The sequence below is a fragment of the Cygnus olor genome, chromosome 3, assembly GCF_009769625.2.
Source record: "Cygnus olor isolate bCygOlo1 chromosome 3, bCygOlo1.pri.v2, whole genome shotgun sequence".
In the NCBI taxonomy this organism is placed as follows: Eukaryota; Metazoa; Chordata; class Aves; order Anseriformes; family Anatidae; genus Cygnus; species Cygnus olor.
Genome location: NC_049171.1, coordinates 39,077,121 through 39,090,322, shown reverse-complemented (window position 1 = coordinate 39,090,322; position 13,202 = coordinate 39,077,121). Strand labels below are relative to the sequence as shown.

The 13,202-nt window shown below is 44.1% G+C and overlaps 1 protein-coding gene across 1 annotated transcript in view; it reads left to right on the top strand.

The window, feature by feature from the left end:
- Window positions 1-379: 379 nt before the first annotated feature.
- The window catches only part of LOC121067017 (gamma-aminobutyric acid receptor subunit rho-2), a 28,437-nt gene continuing 15,614 nt past the window's right edge, over window positions 380-13,202 (top strand). Inside the window, exons 1-2 of the mRNA XM_040550965.1 lie at window positions 380-642; window positions 6,616-6,722. Coding sequence (XP_040406899.1) covers window positions 458-642; window positions 6,616-6,722 — 292 coding nt within the window. The 5' untranslated portion in view covers window positions 380-457. The remainder of the gene's footprint in view (window positions 643-6,615; window positions 6,723-13,202) is intronic.

The following is a 13,202-nucleotide window of genomic DNA, read 5'->3' as shown; positions in this document are numbered from 1 at the left end:
ACTGGAAAATAAAATCTCCGCTGGTGTAAAACCATGACAATACGTAGAGCATTGTGAAACGTACTTAGCTGAAATGTGATGGCACAGTCGCTTCCCAGTTGAAAAAGTCACCATGTGAACGAACAGAAAATCTGGAAAGCCTAATGAAAAGGGACAGCATGGTTTTACACAGTCTGGCAGAAGGATAGCACTGTCCTGAGATTAGGGGATTGAGCAAAAAGCTGGCGTGCCGAATTGCAGTTTTTATGTAATGGCTTTAGCAAATATCCTCTAGGACCCAGTGGAAATGTTTGGTGAGGCAAACTTTGGGAGTGATGGCCAATCGTTAAGCAAGTGGCGAGGGGAAAGCTCCGAGGGAGAAGCCCTTGAAAGCCTGTCTCAAATATGAAATCAGGAGCGCAGTGTTTCTGCTGCTGATCGCTGGCAGCCAGGCGATGCTGGAATTAGCGGCGATTCGATGTTCAGAGCCGGGGGGACTCGTGCTACGGCAGGTTACGTCGGCACGGCGTGTCTAACTGTTTCCAGCAGCATGCCTTATTTCGCAAAACTCCTTTTGTTAATCTTTTGCTTGGTTCTTCTTGTGGAAAGCAAGAAGCACAGGAGGAGGAGGTGGACAAGCCAGCCAGAGGTGCAGAAAGCCAGGTACGGGTTATTATAATACCTATGTTTCTCTTCCTGCAGTGTAAAAGTACATTATTGCACAGTCCTAAAACCTGCTCTGTCAGCATCTGCGTACATAGTGAGAACAGCTTCACAAATAACATTTTTGAATAGTTTTTGATACCATGTTCACTTTTAACTCTGTAAGGATGCGGTTAATGAGGCGGGTTTTGCAGATGCCTTGACAACTTCTGCATGCTTTGTGGCGAAGGTGATCTTAGACGTGTGTGAATAGCCCAGCTGCAGAAAGAATTCAGGGATGTTGAACATGAACAATGAACAGAGATGTTCAAATCTACGTGTTCTTCAGTATCAGACCAATGCAAGTGTTTCTAGAGGAGGCTGTTTGCTGTCTGTTGGACTGCCTGTGCTGCTTTTGTTCACTTGTGCTGTCACCTAACAACTTGAGGTGTTGCTTAGCATGCACGGCATTAATAACACACAGAAGATTACCCAGGAATTGTGAAATTCTAAATGTAGTTTGAAAAAATTATGTGGAAATTAAAAAATATATATATATTTTAAAGTCAAGCAAATGCACAAGAAGGAGTTAAAGGTCTTGGTTAGCTTTATTAGATTTAACGTTGCTGAGATTTGACGAGAGGTTTACATTAGAAAAGATAATCTTCCAAACCTGCCAGACAGCCCAAAGGATGTTATCCTTTTTTGTGGTTATGTCATCCAGGGGCAATTATATCTTACAAGATTGTTCATTGTTCTAAGGGCTCAAAAATAAAATTGGGTTAATCCTTATTAAATGGCTTCTCTATGGCCGTAAAGCTTCATCTTTTTATTTATTTTGGTGTGTTTGTTTTTTTTTTCTGCATTACACTGAACTTTTTTATTTTAGAGGGAGCGTTGTTACTTGCACACATTGCAAAGAAATGTTGTGATACAACTGAAAGCAGAGAGTCCCTAATGTGTTCTTAGATTTATACAGCTTTTTGAAAAATACAGTAGTATATATGCTTTTAGTGACATAAATGTTATTAAGCTGAAACAACTAGGGCCTGATCCTGAAACCTTTAAGCCGTCTGAAGTTTTGCCAATGATTTTAACAGAATCTCAATTATTGGATGAAATCTTTTAACTGATTTTTTTTCTATTTCTGTGAAATATGGGGAATTCAAGATGAGCGTTTTCTTTCAAACCATTCACATATGGTAGAGATCATCTACTTTGAAGAAACAAAATAGTGTGTATCCTTTTCAATGTGACTTTATCCAGAAGCAACACTATTCTCTGGCATAATAATTTATTTGAGTATTTTTTACTTTATTTAAATACAGCAAAGTAATGTACAATTTCTACAGTCCCATTGTTTTTGGGAAGTTGTAGTAGAGTGGAGTTCAAAGTGCTGCTAAATTTATTTATATAGATGAATTTACTGTAAGGAATGACTGATACTATTTCGTTTCCTGTGAGATAATTTTAATGATCAGTTTTCCAGCCAGGTAAAACATAAGGAGAACTATATGCCTGATATATATATTTACATTTCCTGTGCAAACAATGTACTTATTTAGAAGCGTATAAAATCAAATATTTGGAAGTGGCAAATGTGAATGACATTTTAAATACAGAGAATTTTGTAATACTACCAAAACAAGTGTATGGAGCAGTGACATAGATACCTTAAATTTCCAGTTACATATAATAAATAAAGTGTCTAAGTCAGCAATGAACAGTGGCCTGTTCTAGTAAAAGCAAATAACAACCTGTTCCCATGCTGGTTTTCTAATCGTGTAAGAGAAATGAGAACAGCATCCTTATTTAATAACTGCATCACATCGTCTGCTTTGTATTTCTCTCGATGACTTACCGTAAGGAATATAGTAGATTTATTTTACAGTAGTGACTTAACCAACAAGATTTATTCCCGTGTTTGAGAGTCTGTGTTTGAGAAGTTTGATATTTTGTGCCTTTTAAGGTGATACATCAACCTGCTTTGAAGCTTTTTATATTGTCTTGAGAATCTTGCTTGAGCTGCTGGAGTGCAGGCCTACCCTTCACTGCTTGAACACTTTGTAGAGGTTCTTGCCAGGGATCTTTGAGTGCTTGGCTTCGCTGCTCCTTCAGGCTCTGGGATGGGTGTCTCTTTAGTGTGCACGGAGAAGTTGTAGAGCCTGCACCTCCACAGGAGAGGAACACGCTGTGGCAGAGTTATGGCTGTGAAGTTTGGAACCCAAATTAAGAAATGCCAACTTAACAGTTGCCTGTGCATCTTAATCTCTTCCTTTGCTTGATGTTAAATTCTGTGATGTGTTATTTTTTTTTTCCTGTGGGAAGGGAACCTCATTCAGCGTGCTGAATGGGTAATGCTTCCTCAAGGAGAAGCTGCTCTCCTTTCCCTTACTCCTGCACCCCTGCCTCGTGTTTCAGCCAGCAGAGACGCTGTGTTTGAGCCAGAAGTTGCTTTCAACTTCTGTTAGCTAAAGACCTCCTACCAAGATTTTTGGAAGCAGTTAGCGATTTGGAGTATTTCATTAAATTTTCTGGGCATGCTACACCACCAGCCTTAGGCTGGGGCCCAGAAGCAGAAGACAACCACCAGGGCACGGCAGCACAAAGCTTGCTCCAAGCAGCAGCCCCCTGAGACAAGCGGTCTGCTGATCTGTGCCAAGAGGCTGCTGGTGGATCCCCGTAGCTGCATCCTTTCGCCCTGTGCAGTGCTCGCCACCCAAGCAGCCTTTCTGCACTGGAAAAATGAGCATTATTGCAGTGCTGCAGCTTTGCAATTAAACATGCTGGTTTGCTTCAGCTTCTGCTGACGCAGGGGCAACTTGCACTGATGTCACAAGGAGGAAGGCATGTGATATTTTTTTGTTTCCATGAGCTAAAGATGACACCTTAACTGGCAAGGGGCACGGGGAGAGGCAGGCAGATTGGATAGCCCTGCCCCGAAATAGCCAAAATAAAAGGCTGAGCGTTTTCAGCCTTGCAAGGGAGTAAGTCTGCGTGAAATGTCCTTGTGAATTTCACCCTCTGCTGAATGGATTTGGGCTTGGGTTTGGGCTGAATGGATTAGGAGGAGGCAAGGAGTGAAGGATTGCGGGTACACTTTTTTTTTTTTTTTTAATTTCTTTTTTAAATCACAGAATCGTAAGGGTTGGAAGGGACCTCAAGAAATCATCGGGTCCAACCCCCCTGCCAAAACAGGTTTCCTAGAGCAGGCTGCCCAGGTAGGCGTCCAGACAGGCCTTGAATATCTCCAGAGAAGGAGACTCCAAAAAAAGCTTGATTTATTGTTGTGGAGAACAAACAAGAATGGGTAGTATTGTGTAATCACCTTTAATAAACTAAAAACATGAACAGCGATAAAACAGATTTATTATTATTATTTATTTATGGTTAAAAAACGTTCTTCCTATTGCCCAGCAAAAATGCAGAGTCCTAAGCTGCTGATGTGTTGGGCATGTGACCATGCACATCTATGTGGGGCGTGCAGCATAATGGAGCGAGTAAATGTAGGGTGCTAATCGAGGGGTGAGTCTGTTGTTATGGCAGACATAAACTTCCATTGTACTTCCCTTTCCGTCTTCCAGGAGAACTTTGCAGCAGCCATATGCCGTGTGAGTTAGAAAAACAGGAGGTATTGTGCCTCTCCTGGTGCTGGGTTGCTGCAGCTCCTTCATAAAGTAAATTAAGCCTTCAGCTTTATTTTTATTAAAAAAAAATCACTGAAACCGTAAGATAGTTTTCCAAATCCCAGTAGGAAATAGGATAAGAGGAACCAGCACGCTGTGACCACGAGCTACCATCTCGTTGTGGCGAATGTCAACATTAAATTCCACAGAGGGAGGTGCAGATCCCTCCAAAGCCCTGGTGCAGGTGCTTGTGCCACACCAGCGCTTAAATTTACTTCTTAACTTCACTTTCAGCCTCTCCACTTTAAGTGGTTGCCTTATGCCCTGCAACACAAAGACTGTTTCCATTTTTTAAGCTCTTTATCTTATTCTGAAAAGTCCCGAATGTCCGCACGGGTGCCCAGCTCTTGCTTGAATCCTGCTAAGCTGTTGTGTGTGATGCGTCTTGTGCCATCAAAATTTAATTTGGGTTGGTGTGTCTGGCAACATGGAGAGGATCTACGTTACACAGTTGGGAACGATTATGGGCAAAAGTGGTTAGAAAGGAAAATGTAAATAAATGTAGGGCAATAATGGAGAATCCTTCACAGAAACTTAATGAGAAGCCTGTCCCCTTCTCTTTCCTATAAACAAGAACAAGAACTTGCAAAGGCAATTTTATTGAGCTCATCCCATGTGAGTGAAATGTAAACAAGCAGTAAAATTATATATGAAAAGCCTGGGAAAAAAGTGCAAAGAAAGTGGGTGGCTTTAAATGAACAGTCATAGACTACAGAAAGCATATAAAGAAAGCAGAAAGAAACCCTGGCAAACCTATAATCGGATATGTTAAAGACAGTGAGCACTGGATTTACTCTATTAAAAATCTTTGTAAAAGGTTTAAATGGATTCATAATTAAATGACAGACCTCTACATCTGTAAATTTTGAATTATCCGGGATGTACAGGGCAGGGATGGGCAGGACCTGATGATTGTGTGGTGGCTGTTAAACACAACCCCTTTCTCAAGAAGCTCCTGAATATCTCCGCGTTCTTCCTAAAACATTGCCAGTGTCCCCAGCCCCTCTGCCCACAGAATTTTCTTTGCTACTCCTGTGTGCCCTTTGATGGTTTTAAATGGGTTGATGGGAGCTTGGTGCTTCCGGGAGGCTGTGCCATCAATTTACACGATGCCCTTATGATGCTGTCAGCATTTTTTGTACAGCATGTGATCCAAAGTTTTATCGGCGTGTTTATTGCTTTGTTACTGTTGTTTATTTTTCACTCTTTGGATAGAGAGGTTGCACTGAGCAGTGTCTCACCAGTATTGGGTCTTTCCACGGTGGTTAAATTTGAGCAGACACGGTATGATCGTTCATCGATGACAACTTGCAGGAGCAGCAGGGTGGAGTGCTTTGTCAGCAGCCCTGGGTTTTCCAAAAAATGCATCATGATTTGTATTTTAATGACTCCTGAGCACATGCACAGGCTTCCCACAGCCATGTTTATAAGAGTGGAGATTGTTTTGTAAGGTCTGAATTTTTGGTCAAGATTGAAATCCTAATTTACTCTCACTTTTTGTACCTATTAGAGTAGTCCCTTTATTTTTTCCTCCAAGATGTTTGTTCTTTATCAGACAGCAATATTCCTCCCACACAGGTGAATGCATCTTAACCCTTTTGTATATAGTTCTTTTTATTTATTGTTTTTAATAAATACAAGCCACTTTCAGTAAGTGGCTGACACGTAGCTAATTGTGTCAATATTTACAGCTATGTCAGATCTTATGCCCCCGAGCAATGGGGTTGAGGAATTTAATGGTTCAAGCCCTCCTTCCTGCACCACTGGGGCACGGCCAGGGCTGCTGAGTGGGGTTTTCTGAAAGTGCAAGCAGCATCTGCCTGCTGCTTACTTACCCACTTCTGCCACTTCAGTGGCTTTTATCAGGGGCTTGCTTTCATCCTTATTCTATTGTCCTCATATAATCTCTGATCTTCAAATAAAAAGTTGATTATTTTACACCTCCCCCCAAATATTCAGAAAAGTGAAGTATATCTTGCTGACTTCTTTATATAAAAACTCTATTTTCCTGCTGCTGTGGAGGGAAACGGGTGATTTTGTCACTGTTTAAAGCCAAAAGAAAAAGCTCTGTGTCTGCACCAGCAGCTGATACTCATGGGGCAGATAGCCTCAGAATAACGTATGACATTGTGTGACCCCTACCAAAACAATCAGCTTTCTCATGGTGCTGTAGCACTGGTACCTATCCAAGTCACAGTGGTGCTTCCCTCCCTGGGGCTGCTCCCACGAAGCTGCACCTCCTGCTGACAGCCTTAGCAGGGACCGTGAAACCTGGCAGGGGGAAATCAGCCGCTGCTCTCTCTTGCAGCCACATCTATAAGAAGAACCACGACGTGACCAAAACTCGGAAAGGAAAGTCGGAGCAGCTTCTCAGGGTCGATGACCATGACTTCACCATGCGGCCGGCTTTTGGAGGTGAGAAAAAAAACATTTCTGTTAATTTCATGCTCAATTATTAAAAATAATAATAATAATGCCTGTGACCAGATGGCTCTCCCTTACACCGTGTGAATGGGAGGATGTGGGTGGTTTCAGGAGATACCTCAAGGTGGTTCAGAGGGGCCTCACCCCCTCCCCATCACCTTCTGTGCTCCATGCAGCTGCACTCCTTCCTGCTGCTAATGCAAGCTCCTTTTGCTAGTGTTCCCCAGAGTCTTCCTAAAAGGTATTTCTCTCTTTTGGGAAGATAACCAAGCTGCAGGTTTTAATGTCCACTTGTAGTTGTGAAGTCACAATGAGCTTCCCAGTTGTCTTGGTTGAATTGCAGTAACGAGCTCATTAGGTGGGTCACATTGCTAGGAAAAAATGAAGTATTTTTGTCCAGATAAAATCTTGTCTCAGACTCCACAAGAGCAGCCACAAGGTCAGTAGGGAGGCCTCCATCACCTTTGCTTCTGTCTTGTGTTGTATCCAGCTACTGGAACGTGCTCTCCTGATCTTTCTAGGGTCACTACGCAGATGTAGGAGGTCATTACTGCAGATGTAGGAGAGTGCCAGAAAATGTACTTGAATGAAAAATGTGGTAATACACCAGCAAGAAAATCCTTCTTGGCCTCCTTTTCTGATTAGATCAATAACCAAGCCCCTCCAGAACCAAAGCACAGCTTTCTAAAGCTTTTGCTAAATGGCTGATACTGCATCCTTTGTCATCAGCCTTCTCAAAGGAAGCACAATGTTCCCCTGTCCAGCTGGTCCCACAGGAATTTGTATTATCTGCCTGGTGCTTAGAACAGAGCTTCTCTGACCTGCCTGTTTGTGCTGGAGAAGAAGAGAGGCTTTCCATCCCATAGAGCTGATGTGCTGATCTGACAGCACAGCGCTGTCCCCATGCTCACAGTTTGTGTTTCTCCAAACTCCAGCGTTCAAAATCCATCATCAGCAGATTTCTCTTTTTTTTTTTTCTCCCCCCTGTAGTTTACTAGCAAGTGGCATTCCAGTCTGCCCATTGGAGGTGGCTCTAAATAACCAGTAGTAAACTCGATCTGCTATTTCTCAAGTAGAAGTTTGCCTTAAATTGTTCTCGGGGTATAATATAGGGAAATCTCCCCTGGGGGGTTTGGTGACAAACCCAGACATGTAAATCCACCTCCAGGCTAAGGTCTGGGAGCTGGCTCTGGAGGCACTGGGCATCCCAGCTCCTTTAGAGGTGGCTGCACGTGCTGCTTAAGGTGGGTCTCTCCACCAGCTGGTTAGGGAAAGAGAGATCATGGCTCAGTGGTGGTATTTCCTCTCCAGCCAGGTTGTATGCAGTTGTAGGTGCTGGGTGGACAGAACCATGCACTGGTAAACAAAGACACAAAAATATATAGAGAGAAAATATTTCTAGTGGTCCAGATAGCAGAGAAAAGCTTCAAAGCACATGCCTCAAAAACGTTAGAAACCCAAATCATTAGAGACTGGGATGCTGTGAGCATCCCAATGATGAAGGGACCAGAGCACCTCCTTCAATGAGAAAATGCTGATAGCTCAGACAGTTCAGCCTGGAGAAGAGGAGGCTCAGGGGGGATCTCATCAATGTATAGAAATACCTGAAGGGGGGGTGCAAAGAAGATGGGGCCAGGCTCATCTCAGTGACGCCTAGTGGCCAAACAAGAGGCAATGGGCATGAACTAGAACACGGGAGCCAGCATTTAAACACGAGGAAGCCCTTCTTTACTGTGCAGGAGTCGGAGCACTGGCACAGGTTGCCCATAGAATTGTTGGAGCCTCCTCCTTGGAGACCTTCAACAGCCACCTGGACGTGGTCCTGGGCAGCCTGCTCTGGGTGTCCCTGCTGGAGCCAGGGCATGTTCAAGATGACCCCCAGAGGTCCCTTCCAACCTCTGCCATGCTGGGACCCTAGGGGAAGATGAGGGGTTTTGTTCTGCTGTGCTGATGGTGTAGGTTTTGATGTCCAGCGTCATCACTGCACAGTATTTCTGCAAATATCACATTTTTACTGTTTTTCAGTGTCACAGAGCCCATGAGGATTATCTCTGTGCTCAGCTGACACCAAGCAGACATTAACACGGGGTGTTTTGCTATGCACTGTGAGTTCCTTCAGTTTTTTGCTGCAGTAATGCCACTCAAACTGAAGTAGTCTGACCTGCGCTTGGTAAGAAGGCCTTTGTACTGCAGAAATGGTGTAGAAGAGCCCGTGGGACACGTGTGACTTCAACTGGCCACTGCCCTGAGACATCTTCTGCTCTCTGAGGGCAGCTCAGGCACCATGGCCTAATGGAGAGTCCATCCCAGTGGAGCTGCACTGGGGCTGTGATGTTAAGTTCCAAGTGGGAAAAAGCAGCTCAACTGGAAAAAATAAACAAATAACATCATAAGGAAATTGTGAGTGATGTTAGACCATTAAAAATTTCCAGTACTGTAAATGTGATGGTTCTGAAGCTTGGTGAAATAATGTACTGCTGTTAGCCTCCAAAATTTTTGGTGGATCAGCCTACAACTTCATGACTGAGCTTTAAAAAGGGGATGGAGCCTGTAGCTGCATTATCATGCCCACGGTGACTCTTGCTGGTCTGCAGAGGGCAGCCAGCAAGCAGCCAGCCCAACACAGCTGTGACCAGGCTGTGCAAGATGAAACAGAAGAAAAACATTAGAGGAAAGCGAAAGGCTTTTCAAGAACGAGTACCTTTTGTGAAGAGCAAGTGAACAGGCAAGCGTTGTGTAAGTTGTGTTGTTAACAGCCCAGTGAGCACTGCTGTCCCCCCTGCTCTCAGCCCATTAGAGGCAGGCCATTGGGTACAGTGGTAAATGACAAAGATTTTTGCTTTGCTGGTGCTCAGAGTAGTCTCCGTAGCCTAAAATAGACTGTGTTTGGTTTGACCCTTGGGGAGTTATCTCCATGTCAGTGACCTTGTATGAGCTAGCAGATGTTCAGGTATTATTTACAAATATTAATATTTAAAGATTATGTAAATGTCTGTTTTGCTGCCTTCCTTGAACATCCATTTTAAGCATTTCATCTATGACATCTCGTATTTTACAGGGAGCTTGTGAATAAGCAGCTTTAGATGATACTTAAAATAGCTGTATCTTCTTTGCCTAGGAGCAGCCCCATGCTGTACTTTTATCACATTTCTTCGTAGCCTGGTAGCCTACCATCGGCCTGTCCTCCCTGCCCTCAGTGGGCAGTATTTCCATCAGGACGGATGAAGGGTGGGATGAATGAAGCATCATCCGTTCACTTGGGGTTTGTGTCACGAATACTGACACAATAGGGCTGGAAAAAAACTCACCTCTCCCTCAATGACAGGCCATCAGCGAGTCATGTGGCAGCTGCTGAGTGCATGAAGGCCCCAGACATAATACACACACACGTGTGTGTTATGTATACACAAACACGCAGGAACCCTGAAGACTTTTACAGCCTGTGGATCTCTTAGGAACATTTACAAGACTTCAGTCATTTGCAAAATCCCTGGCAGCAGAAAAAAGTCTCAAACCCACTTGTTTCACATGTAGATATTTTTATCTCGGGGCCTAAGTCTGCCTCAGTCCTTTACAGATAGAGGAGGGGACGGAGAGACCGTCTCAGAGAAACACACCAAGCCTTTGAAAACACTGCCAAAGAGATAAATGAAAGAGATGTCACAAAGCTTTAGTCTCATAACAAGAGTGGAAAACTGTCTCCAGGCATTTTCACGGTGGTTGGCACGTTTCCCCCAATCTTCCAAAACCATTTTTTTTTTTAACAGCGTTAAAAAAAAATAAACATCATGTTTGTGGCCAGTGCCTGCTTCTGCTATGTGGGGAACTGACTGGCCCTTTGCAACTTTCTTCCTGCTCCTTAGTGGGTGGTTTTAGGGGCTGAGATGCTGGGATGTGACAGGCTTTGACATTAGACACCTTCTGAAGTTGTTCCTCAACGGGACTTGTGGAAACTTTCTGTGCTCCCTCGAGAGGTTAGCCCCAGACTGGATGTTCTGTGTAACCTGGGACAGAGTTTGGCATTCAAATGGGAGTTTTTGCAAGGTGAATCAAGCCACAAAGTCATCTTGGTGTCAGAATCCATCTGTGGCTTGTTGTGTCTGAGCTTTGGGTTGGTCTGTCCTCCTCATCTGACCACTGACCCACCCAAAATGGTGGCTTGTGTCTGAGCTTTGGGTTGGCTGTTCTCCTCATCTGACCGCTGAATGCAGGTGCAAAGTGAGTCTTCTGTAAAGGTCTTCTAAATTGGATCTTTGCTACAGACAGCACCTAAGCTGAATGTTTAGTGGCTTTTGCTGAAAGTAGGTCACAAAACGCAGCACCTTTCTGCAGAGGGAAGAGAAACGAGGGAGTGCTCTCACCACTGGTCCTCAGGATATCAGGTTGTGAGCTTGGCAAAGAAATAAAGGCCTATAAAGCCACAAATGCCTTGACAGGCTGGCTCCTCAGTGTCCTTCTAATACCCAAGTTTGGTATGAGGCAAAGACACTGTCATGAGGGAATTTAGAGAAATAAGATGTTACTGGGGCTGTTTTGGAAGGTGTACATCTACAGTTATGGGGTGTAATGGTGCTCTGTCATATCACAGAATCACGGAATGGTTTGGGTGGGAAGGGACCTTACAGACATTTAATTCCAGACCCCTGCCATGGGCAGGGACACCTTCCACCAGCCCAGGTTGCCCAAAGCCCCATCCAGCCTGGCCTTGAACACCTCCAGGGATGGGGCATCCACAGCTTCTCTGGGCAACCTGTGCCAGGGCCTCACCACCCCCTGAGTGGAGTATTTCTTCTCAATGTCTAATCTAAACCTACCCTTTTTTAGTTAAAAGCCATTCCCCCTTGTCCTATCACTCCACTCCCTGACAGAGTCCCTCCCCAGCTTTCATGGAGGCCCCCTTTAGGTACTGGAAGGCCCCTATGAGGTCTCCCCAGAGCTTTCTCTTCTCCAGGCTGAACAACCCCAGCTCCCTCAGCCTGTCTTCACAGGAGAAGATATATCACAAGTAAATGCTAAATGCTCTTATCAGCCTCAATTTGTGCTGCAGGTCACTTAAATCCCCTCTCAACGGGCAAAGGTAAATATCTTCTTCAAAAAGATGATGTCTAATTTTCAATTTTTGATGTTAATATTGTCAAATTTGCTAATGACTTGCATGAGTGTCTTGAGGTTGCTTAGAAGCTGCCATTGTGCTGTGTTTGAGATGCAAGGGGAATAGTTTATAGATGGATAGATGGGTTCATTTCTGTATTGTAAGAGTCTGACTTTTTTTTTTTTTCTTCTTTCTGGCTGTATCAGTCCTGCTGAATTAGGATTTGTGTTATGCAAGATATTGCTGTGGACAGCGACGGACTGATGTTGATATGTTTGCTTTTTCTGGAAGAAATGTCAAGGTTATACAATTTATCCCTAGACCTTGATCTATAAATACTTGAGCTCATGTTTAATTTGAATAACTCCATGAATTTGTCTGACGCTTCTCAGAGACCCTTCAACATGCTCTGCAAACTTTGCTGGGCTGCAGGCTTTCAGCAAAGCAGCCTTGCTTTCTCTTTTCAGCTAAATCCACCACTTTTGCAATGGATCCATTTAGCTTCCTGCCCAGCAACACTTGTGCTAGACCTGAGCTTTGAGATTCCTCCAGTGTCACACTGTCCAGGTCTTTTCCTGCTTGTGATCTCCAAGCTGATCCCTTTGTATTTCCTCTCTCTGAAGGAAAAAAAAAAAAAAAAAACACAAAATATTGTGTATGACAAGTAAACGCTAGCTGATGAAGACTTTTTTCCCTTCTGGTGCTATAATCCAAGTTACTTGTCCTCTGTATACCTGCTCAGTGTGCCAGGTGCAATCTCAGCTATTCTTTTCCCTTCCCATTCACACCTTCCTCATCCTCTGCTCCCTTCCAATAAAGAGATTTTGTCAGTTTAGTCATCCTTTATGGCATCCTTTATGGCATCCTTTTGGTGAGGAATGTGGGGAAGAACCTGGAGCCCCAGTGGTCAAACAGTTTAGTTTGCAGACACTACAACCTGAGCAAATGCAAACTTTATGAATCATCTCCGCTGTGGGCTGAACTGGGGGGAGTTGCAGGGATGCCTCCAGAGTACCAGTAAGAGAAGTGCACATCCCTTGCGTGCCTGATGTTCTGTCTCTCACTCCCCCCTCTCTGCCTACACAAGTTAGCTTGTGCTGCACGCCGCTCCTTTTGCACAGTGCATCCTCTGATGGTTTGTGCCACCTGCTTGCTTTCGCTCCCCAAGCACCAGCATCTTCCTCCTCTCACCCTTGCAGTAACATTGACAGCAGTTAGCATCAATCATCGTTTGCATTAATCATCATTATCAGTTATAGCCACCACCTGGTGAAGGGATTTGGTGAATTGTCCTTCACTCTGCCCAGCCCAGCCTCTTGTTACAGTCTCCTCCATGGGGTCTCGGTGTCTCAGCATCCCCTTCTTCCTGTTTATGTGCT